Raw genomic sequence first — 11,190 nt, 5'->3', positions numbered from 1 at the left:
TTTAGGGACGGATACAATCATTCTTATTTGGGGCAACCAAAGAGGATGGGGTTTCCAAAGATGCTTTCCCACCATTTAAATGCGTTGACCGTTCAAATGAAATGGGTATCGAACCAACTGATTCGCCACTGGGATTTCCGAATCTGTTTTTTTTTTTTTTAAAGATTACTGCTTTAGAATAGAGACATATGACAGGGATAAAATATGTAACCTTCAAGCAAGAGTGTTAAAATGATAAAATAAAATAAACTGAGCCAAAAAAGTTTGGCAACTTTTTTTTTGTTTTTTTTTTTTTGTTTCTGGAGAGAGAAAAAATATTTAAACATTGTTGATATAATCCTTGGTTTTACCTGTAAATTAAACAGTCGTACTTTTTCCTGGTAATTCATTTCGCGCCATTTCAGCTTTACACGTGTAACTGATGTTTTACCTTCTGTACCTGTACTTTTAAACGATATTAAAAATTTCTTTTCCAATTACATTCAGAAACACACCATTGGTAAGAAAAACGCATACACATTTATAAAAATTGCATTTGGCGTCAATCAGGCCTTCCCGAAAATGACAGTCGGAAAGCTGTTGAAATGGTTGATGCCGGAATGAGGGTTGCTGACATCATGGCTTGATTAAATGACCATAAGGCAACAGTTTAGAGAATAACAAACAGATTTCGACAAATTGCAACTGCGCAAGATAGTCCGATATCTCATAGACACCCAAAAAACTGTCGTCAAGGGAGGAGCGCCACCTTCGCTTTACGTCAAAACGTGACACGTGTTTTTCCAGCCAAAAGTAGTGCATTGACTAAGGGCAGCTGCTGGTGTGCCTGCCAATCCTTCATTGGTGCACTTAGGGCATGGCTGAGAAATTGATTTTGAATAATACTTTACTCATTTCCACATTTTGACCCTCCCGCGCTCCATACAAAGAAAATTCTAATAAATGTGAGTGATTAATATTCATGTTGCTTCTGACATGTCATAATTGTTTTTTGTTATTATTAAAATTATATTTTGTTATGATTTTGTTATAAATTAAAATTTCACACTTTCGTTGCTAAACTTTTTTGGCTCAGTATATATGTAGATGCTTAATTTTTTTTTCGTTTTTTGGAATCTTGAAACAACTTTTAGTGAACACTATTTGTTATTTCTTATGTTTATGCTATTAAATGAGTGATCAATTTTTATTGGTTATGAATAAGAATGGACATTGTTATCGGGATGTAGAATCAGGGATTTCCAGAAACCCCGCTCGTCACACCCTGTGGCCAAAATCCATTGATATTCGTAACAATAGATTTATTCAATTTACACTTGTTTAAGAAATGGAAACTATAAAGTATAACGATAGTGTAAACATATATATAAAACCGAAATCACTTATTAATTGTGAGTGGTAATGTGTTTGAATGTAAATGAATGAAAGTGTACAAATACTTATATTGATTTAGTAAGACAGGAAACCACAATTAGTTATTCATTCATGAAAGCTCCTAAGTGTTCGCCCACATCTTTAATATCAATTGCATATTCACTTGGTGCTCCGATACGGCTTCTGTTTCTTTCCAGATATTCTGTGAAATTAGGATTTATTTTTACCGCTTGACTATGCATATTATCGATGTCTTCCCATCGTTTTAAACTAATTTTAAGTTGTGTTTTTTTAGTTATTTCTTCAAATTTCGGACTTTTTCTCAAGGTCTGAATTTTTTTCCGAGATGCTATATCAATGCATTTGTTCAGGTAGCCATTTAAATTGTACCGTTCCGCTTCAAGAATTTTTTCGATAATATCCACCGATGCGATTGGAACTGATTTAAAAAGAATCTTGATCAGGAACTTTTCAATCCTATTCTTTAGACCATCAGTTTGGTATTCATCAGCCAAAGGTAATATGTCGTAAGCAGTGTCCTCTGAAAAAAGTATAATTATTTTTCAAAGATTACAAAAAATAAAGTATTTGCATTTGAAAGAAAAAATAAGCTATTCTCATATTCACAAGCATGTATATTTATGTCACAAATATTTATCCACGGCTTAGTATATTCTATGATTTTGATTGGTTAACGCACGTCGTTACAAAACCCAGAGCCCCTGAGTTTTGCTAACCCATATTTCCGGACTTTGCTAACCAATTGCATCGGAGAAATTCACGCACGTTTTCCTTAGTTCCATGGTTGTTCCTGATGAAATATCAAATTCTGTAGATTATCAATGATGTCTGTATACTTAGATACGTAATCCACTAACGATTTTATCTTACTATGTCGATTATTTGCAATCATTTTGGTAAATGCATCACTATGTATACTGCCACATTGTCAATGAATGGGACTACTGACCTAGCTATGCAAATGACCCACGTTGACGTCACACCGTCTATGATGTAATTCTCACAATTTTGAGAGCCAAATTCGACCCATTTCACTTTCTCTGTCTGTAGATTAAAAACGTCTAATAATTGACTACCTGTAGGGTTCTACCAAAGGTATTACCCTACGTCCCGTTAAAAATATGTAAAAATCCCAAATTTCATAAGATATTTACAAAATGAAAAAAAAACGTTACTTTTAAGTTAAATTCTATTGTCGAATTTCTCTAAAAATCACCAGATTTAGAATAAGACCGGGAAAACATTCGTTGTCTACGTTCATATCCGATGATGTTCTTGTCCCAGCCACTTTGTGTTTGATCTTTGTAAGTAATTTTTTGTGCAGTCAGTACATTGAATTAGATTTAACATTTTTAAGCAAAGAAACAGTTTATTTTTAGAGGGATTGATAAGATATTGACTCCTGAATGGTCCGAAACAACCAAAATGGCATGTCACTAGACCGCCTGTTCAACATTCATACTCTAAAATATCGTAAATAAATGAAGAAAAAAATGTTATTTTTACTTTACATAAGTTCTTTAATAATAATCAAAAGTATGTTCAGAGTTCATTTTAATAAACAGCTTTCAAAATAGTATTTTTAATTTCAGAAGGTATGTCCCTTACAAAATGTCCACTACGAAACGAAGTCATTAAAATTTGCCAATAAACAGTTTTAAAAAATCAATGTAATTTTTGTTTGCAAGAGATATAAACATTAGGGTCTTACAAAAGAAGTGAGGCTTTTATAACGCCAATTAAATTGTTGGTACGAAAAATTGAGCACATAAAATGGACCAGAGTGATACCGTATTTGTTTTTAATGTCCACTACGAAACGGGTCAAATCTCGTTCAGTATCTGGTTTTAAAATTATGAAAAAAATATCAGTGTACAGCTAAATAAATGCTTTGATGAATACAATCAGTCTTGTTACTATTGCAATATAAGGTTTGTGGGGGGGGGGGGGGAATAAATTATGCGAATACGTCACCTACAAAACGGTCCCCTACGAAACAAGTATGGGAGAAAAAGGTTTAGTAGTGGACACTACAACTACCATGCAGTCTTTTCTTAATTTTTTTTCAATTAAATTCGTGCAAAACAAATAATAAGGGTTAGTTTCATGTTATTTTTATTATGTTTTTATTAACATAAGATAGGGTTGATGTCAACTACGAAACATTTTGTCCACTACGAAACGGTTTTGTCCACTACGAAACGCATCAAAATGTCCACTACGTAACATGAGTTGTACCTTCATATGTGAAGTACTGTCTAATCTTTATCGATAAAAACGGTTTTCCAACTCAGAACAAAATGAGATTTTTCTAGTATTTAAAGTAAACAAACTGGATTATATATAAAGGAAACATTTAAAATTACAAAAAATATATGTGTGTTTAGAAGAAGTATCGTAAGGGACAAAAGTCCCCTACAAAACATTACACAAATTATGAAAATAATATCATTTTAAAGAATATTTAAGATTGCACTTTTTGTTTACAAACAGGTCTATAATAGAGGTATTCAAAATAACTCTTGAAATTAAATTTTAGACAAGTTGATTTTCCATTTTTTTTAGGTATGAAAGTTACGCTTTTATTGAAAAACGCCCATATATGGATATTTTAACACCCTTCAGTACCCTGTACTTGGATACTTCAGGGTGTTTAGGTATCCATATCTACGGATATGAAGGTAGATAACTTATATTTTCATCTTTTTTTTCATTCAAGAGTGATACTGGGGGTATATGTCTTAAATATAGCGACCCATTGACACAAATAACATCAAAACATCAAAAGAAACGGACGACTTTGTGAAAAACTCAGACAGACTGCTGAAGCGCATATTGTTTGTTTAAATTTGCCATTATGAGCGAAGCAGAGTTGAATTTATATTAGTATGTTTGGTGCAGTTCATTTAAATAACATAGACAAGCTAATATCAAAGAGTATAATCACAAAAATGCTGAACTCAAAGGAAAATTGAAAACGAAAAATCCCTTATCAAATCGCAAAATCAAAATATCAAACACATCAAACGAATAGACATATAGATTCCACAACTGCAACAAGTGTGTTACGATATTTCTACAGTCGAGACAGTTAAATTTTAATATTTAAAGCGCGTGGCTTTGCCGAGCTTTTTGAATAGTTAAAATTTAACTGTCGAGAGTGGAGAAATATCATAATACACGAGTTATAGTGGCGGAATCTGTTTCTGTAATGATTTTTATCATTCTTTTTCAAAGCTTTGAAGAAAGTTGTGTACTTTTTAAGTGAAGTCATCAGGCATGGTCGCCTTTTTTCATGACGTCACAACAGAAACATTCGGAAGAAACAAAGAAATTTTAACGTCACAATAACATTTCGACCAATCATTTGCTGAGAACAAATTTTTCACGTCTAGAGATTAGAAATATTTTTTCTCACACCGGTCAGAAAATGTGAAAATTAGAGAAAACTGTTTTATTGTCTTGACCCAAGTTTGAGATAAATGACTTGATAAAGATAACAATGATCTTTGTGAGATAATGCAAGCCTACATACTTGAATGCGTAAATATGTATTTGTTCATGTTTATTGCCATAAGCAACTTTGCGATTCTCATAACTATTCTAATATCGTGGGTTGGATGGGAAATACGAATTCAAATGTCAACCGAACAACATATTGTCAATAGACTTTGTATACAGAGATAAACAAAACCACGAAATCAAATATCCGCGAAAAAGTTTTCATCAATCCACGAAAATTTACACCCACAAAAATAAATGAATCCACAGTAATTGTATAATCGAAGTCACAGATTTTCTGTTTCAAATGGTGAGTTGTTTTGCTATGCTTGCCTTTTTTAAATTTGATCAAAAATTGTAATTTATAACAATAAAAGTAGAAATTTATGATGAATGATAACCTCAATTATTGGCAAGTACACACATGACATATTTAGTTTATCGAGAGAAAAAAACATCGGAAAAAACAATATTCAAAAAAAGATATTCACAGTAGGCAAATACTTGCAATTGCTTCAACTGTGTCTGTTGAACATGTGTGGATTTTATTAATCTTTATTTGTATTTACCTCTTAGTCTGTCATTGAATCCTGGAAACAGGTAGCGTAGAAAATAAACAAAGTGACTTAGTTTTTTATCAGGTAAAGATATTTCAGTTAACGATCCCTCCTTAAATTTTGAACTGAACATTGCTTCAAACACAGGAGACACGGCAATTAGATGCTCCTTTTTTACATGGAGCTTTCTTTGACCAAATACTAATGCGATATTTTGTTCATTGAAAGGTGAGGCTAAGTCTTCATCTGAGTCAGTTAACACTTCAGCTTCATGGCTAGATCCATTATTCGAGTGTATTTCTTTAGAAGTAGATTCTTTTGCTGTTGATGTGCCTTGACGGCGGAATTGAGTGGCTTGTTCCATTTCACCAAATCTCAGTTATATATATTCCTGGTAAAAAACAATTGATAACAAATTTAGATTATATACACTTATGTGCAGCATAGGTGACTTTATGGTACAAATAAAGACTGTAATTGTATTCAGTCTTGTGTTATCATGTTTTGTAAATTTTAAAAATATGTAAAAAAAAATAGTTAAGTTATGTACATATGTGATTATCTGACTTCAAACTCTTTTGAATTTTCTAATTGCAAGGGGGTACTACTTCAAGCACATGTTTTAATATCCAGCCTCGTTTCCAAATTGCTGCCGAAGGAGAAACAAGTACAGAAATTTGGTAACATTCAATTTCATAAAATATTTTTATCCCCTCCCCCTTCCCCTTCTTCCATCTTGAAAAGAAGTTTGTTAATAGTTGATTTGAATGAGGACAATATGAGCGGTATCTGCTCCCAAAAGTTGAGATGTTACACTACTAATATTATTAACAAATTTATAGTCAGGGGGAAATAACTCTAAATTAATTGACTTTTCAAAACATTCAATTTCAATAATTTATGACATTTGTCTTTTCATTTATTACATGATATGCTCATTGGTTCAGACTGTAATGTAGTATATATGCAAATTGTATACATGTATCTTTTGATATGATTGATTTTGAAACATAAACTGTCACATCTGTGGTCTGTATCATCATGATATGTGTTAGTTGTTCATTTGACTTTAGCAGTCCATAAAAGGTATTAATATTACGCAAATTTGGAATATTGCACGTGTACATGATAAGATATGAAACAGTGCACAATCGTCGCCAAACATGTTATTATTAAACTTTTTGTACTTTGCGTTCTTTCATTTACTGACAAACTTGAGTTTGGGCGCATCTAGGTCATACAGCCAAAACATTCATAAAATTAGTAAAATTCTGACTATTCTTTCAAATAAGGTCATCAAGTTTTTTCTTTTAATATGAATATATCTGAAAACTTTTGATTTGAAATGGTATCATGCCATGTTTTATTTGCGTTCAATTTTTCAGGACTGCCTCACTTTTCATTTTGTCTGTTGCTATAAGTGTCTTAAGGTAGTTGTCTGATTAACATACATCCCACACTTAATTTATATATTCTTATAGGTTAACACAACCAAATTATGCCGTCTGTTATTTTGTAAGACTTTTGTCTTAGTTTACCCCGTAAAATATATAAATTCACCCAAGCTACGCGTTTCTTTTTCTTTTGGAACAGTATATAATGTACTTTACAGAGTTCTGTGTACTTTATTTGTTTGATAGACAATTACTAAATTTACAATTTAAATGAGTATTGAAACCGAAAGTACCTCTTTATGTGTTTCTATATATAAATATATATACATACAAATCATGGTTACTGTTTCATACCTAAATTTTAAGTATACATACCTTATGTGGCTAATAAATTTAAGTTTGGCATAGAAATAGTAAGTGAACGTAAGAAGTCTACACAATAAAACACAAGTATCAGTCAGCTTAAATTCACCAGTATACCCGCGGACTATTGTACCGGAAAATAAAATGGGACAATGATGTTCTTAATTTAGATCACAGATATGCCTATGATAAATATGAGAAGATTAAACTGTCAGCTATATCACAACATCGTTGATTAAGTTATGTTGGTTCAAACGTTTATCAACTTCTACGACTTGCTACAGATGATTATGTAAACATACTAGATAGCATCAGAGAAATTAAAGGAATGACTGTAATATTTTTTCTGTCTATGAAGAAATAACATTAAAAAATGGTGCACACTAAATAACGCGCGTAGCGGGTTATTTAACAGTGTGCACCACATTTTTATGTTATTTCGAGTAGACAGAAAAAATAATACAATCATTTCTTATTATTTAATTCTAAATTCCATTTTAAACCGTAGAAAACCATATAAAAGCGATGATGACGTCACGGTCACATGACTAAATTATGTCTTTTGTCTGATAACAAAATAACGTCAGCCAATCAGAAGACGCGTTACATCCAAAATTAAATTATATAATAATACATATAAGTATTATATTCTCTGATAGCATATTAAACAATGTATGTCTTTTCATGAATCTTTAAACTTAATTATTGCTATAGCCACTTTATGGCATATTTTAACCCAAAAAAAGTTTGTAAGAAGTTGAGAAAAAAATTTATTTACATACAACTTGAAATATTCATATATTTATTAAACACACTGGTTTACAAGTTTAAAATAAAATAGGTGGACGATGTAAGATGGGTTTTTTTTAATTTCTATTGTAATATTTGACCAATTTCCTTTAACATCATACGATCATTTGGAAAAGCTTACTAGGATTTGCGATGAGTGTTGCAATGGCGACTACACGTCATTCACGTCATTACATTGGTCATTGTGTTTGATGTTGAAATACAAACCAAGGAAAAGGACAAAGCTACAGTTATATCTTGCAGTTTATTTGAAGACAAGAATCCAAGGAAACGACTGTTATTTAGTTTTCTCACTAAATAAATCATGGTATGAACAAAAATGATATTGTCTTACCGTCTGAAGCACTTTTTTTCCAAATGGTCCCCTAACTCTAAATAGGATTCGTGTTCTTTGAATTTGAAGGTTAAGTTAGCTCATTTGTGTTATTTTGATAAGGTAGTCCATTGTTGTGTGATGCCAAGCATTGTTCTGCTAGAATACCTCCCGCTGTCGGTCAATAATTAGCATAATGTGAGTTTGGAAAGTTTTGCATCTGTACCATTGAGTTAGTAAAACCGAAAATTGTACAGACTCCGTTTTACGGTCATTACTGCTCAGATCAAGACACTTTCTCTGTCGAAGTTGTCTACTTCTTTTACATACGAGCAATGGGTATTCAATAAAGCAAGAAAATTCCTAACCGAAGGCGTGCTTCGGCTGGCCCCTAATTAAAAATGTGTACTAGTTCAGTGATAACGGACGTCCAACTAAACTCCAAAATACATATATGAACTAAATTCAAAATTCATACTGGAATAACAACAGTCTCAACCCTCCACCTTTTCCTCTAACCAATGTAGAGAAAAGAAACAAAAGGCAATACACGCAGTAAAATTCAGTCTAACGAAGTCCGAGTCCGATGTCAGAATAGGTAACAAAAGAAACTAAACAAAGTGCCAATGATACATTAATTAACAAACGACTACTAGAAGTCACTGACATGCCAGCTCAATACCTCAACTAAACTGATTGGAAGATTCTGACTTCTTCATATGAATAATATCAAGCAAAATTCCTCCCGTTAGGGTTTTAGTATCATACCATCATAAAATATATGAGAAGAACATAACCCGTTTCATGCAAACAACTGGTTTTCGAATAAATGTGTTTATTTCAGATGCAAAGACCCTATAGTTAATCAATATTTAGGCCAATATATGCCATCTTTAATGACTTAACAACAGTAGCGTATATCCTTCTTAATTAGGTTGTTAAAATGTTTTGTTAGCTTTTGAGGTGAATGTCGAAGTTTTTGTGCTTTGTAATAAATATTACCATAAAAAATTGGATGTGAAATACCTGAACGTATAGGATGTTTGCATGTTGATTTATCTTTACAAATGATGTCCTTGTACCGATGATAAAATTAAATTTTTTGACTAGCTGGTGATATCGAAAACCCACGTGTAATCATTTTCCAGTAAATACAACCAGGCTCAAGCTAGCAGCCACTCGCTAGCAGCCTCTTCGCTAGCAGCCAGTTTTCAGATATGTCTAAAAACCCAAAAGTTGCATAAGATTCAAACGTACTTTAAATGTTTTTATCACTCATATAATCACAAAATAATCTGTTTTTATATATGAGTGAGCAGCCGATGACACTATTTAATATTTTTTTCTTCAAATTAACATGTTGTTTCCTGCTCATTACTTTATTCGCTTTTCATATACCAAACAGCGTACTGCGCGCAATTTTGAATAGTGTATGAAGAATAGTAAATACCTATGCACTTATTTAAATGCTGGCAAAATTGTTGCTACATGGCATCGACATTTCCAAAAGGAATCAATTTTGTGATATTGTAAGAAATAGCTTTCCATAGTCTCGGCATCCTGTCAAGTAGTTCCCAAGAAGTATCAAAAGTTTTGCATTACAAGGTAGGCATGTTTGACCCTTCAGACCTAAGTTCGGACCTATGGCGAAGACAAACTATGAGTTGTCCCACCTGGACCTTTTGGTCCATTGGACCCTAGCCCATTACCTACCCTTTCCACCTAGTAGCTGAAAAAGTATTGCCGTAGGGAATTAATTACACCCTTTTAAAAATTGGGGTAAGGCATTTTGTTAAAATTAAACTTTGGACCTATGGTGAAGACAAACTATGAGTTGTCCCACCTGGACCTTTTGGCCCATTGGACCCTAGCCAATTACCTACCCTTTCCACCTAGTAGCTGAAAAAGTGTTGCCGTAGGGAATTTTTAACACCCTTTTAAAAATTGGGGTAAGGCATTTTGTTAAAATCAAACTTTGGACCCATGGTGATGACAAACCATGAGTTGTCCCACCTGGACCTTTTGAGCCATTTGACCTTAGACCATTACCTATCATTTGCACCTAGTGGGTAAAAAAGTATTGCCATAGGGAATTTTTGACAGACTTTTGAAAATTTGGGGTAGGCATGTTTGACCCTTCAGACCTAAGTTCGGACCTATGGTGAAGACAAACTATGAGTTGTCCCACCTGGACCTTTTAGCCCATTGGACCCTAGCCAATTACCTACCCTTTCCACCTAGTGGCTGAAAAAGAATTGCCGTAGGGAATTAATTACACCCTTTTAAAAATTGGGGTAAGGCATTTTGTTAAAATTAAACTTTGGACCCATGGTGAGGACAAACCATGAGTTGTCCCACCTGGACCTTTTGAGCCATTTGACCTTAGACTATTACCTATTATTTGCACCTAGTGGGTAAAAAAGTATTGCCGTAGGGAATTATTGACAGACTTTTGAAAATTTGGGGTAGGCATGTTTGACCCTTCAGACCTAAGTTCGGACCTATGGTGAAGACAAACTATGAGTTGTCCCACCTGGACCTTTTGGCCCATTAGACCCTTGCCCATTACCTACCCTTTCCACCTAGTGGCTGAAAAAATTATTGCCGTAGGGAATTTTTTATACCCTTTTAAAAATTGGGGTAAGGCATTTTGTTAAAATCAAAACTTTGGACCCATGGTGAGGACAAACCATGAGTTGTCCCACCTGGACCTTTTGAGCCGTTTGACCTTAGACCATTACGTATCATTTGCACCTAGTGGGCAAAAAAGTATTGCCGTAGGGAATTTTTGACAGACTTTTGAAATTTGGGGTAGGCATGTTTGACCCTTCAACCTAAGTTCGGACCTATGTGAAGA

General features: G+C 33.3%; 1 protein-coding gene across 1 annotated transcript; it reads right to left on the bottom strand.

The window, feature by feature from the left end:
* Positions 1-272: 272 nt before the first annotated feature.
* LOC139507139 (BTB and MATH domain-containing protein 38-like) lies at positions 273-7,355 on the bottom strand. Its single transcript, XM_071295647.1, has 3 exons — positions 7,223-7,355; positions 5,466-5,844; positions 273-1,915 (listed from the first exon to the last, which is right to left on the bottom strand). The coding sequence occupies exons 2-3, from the start codon at positions 5,815-5,817 to the stop codon at positions 1,476-1,478; spliced, it is 792 nt and encodes a 263-aa protein (XP_071151748.1). The 5' UTR covers positions 5,818-5,844; positions 7,223-7,355; the 3' UTR covers positions 273-1,475.
* Positions 7,356-11,190: the final 3,835 nt, after the last annotated feature.

The sequence above is a fragment of the Mytilus edulis genome, unplaced genomic scaffold (genome assembly GCF_963676685.1).
Source record: "Mytilus edulis unplaced genomic scaffold, xbMytEdul2.2 SCAFFOLD_768, whole genome shotgun sequence".
NCBI classification, from domain to species: Eukaryota; Metazoa; Mollusca; class Bivalvia; order Mytilida; family Mytilidae; genus Mytilus; species Mytilus edulis.
Note: the sequence above shows the minus strand (reverse complement) of the source record. Positions and strands in the feature narration are given on the sequence as shown.

Coding starts and splice junctions, on each gene's coding strand:
- LOC139507139 (XM_071295647.1), bottom strand. CDS start 5,817: ATGGAACAAGCCACTCAATTCCGCCGTCAAGGCACATCAACAGCAAAA. Junction 1,916..5,465: donor ATTCAATGACAGACTAAGAG/GTAAATACAAAT, acceptor TACTTTTTTCAG/AGGACACTGCTTACGACATA.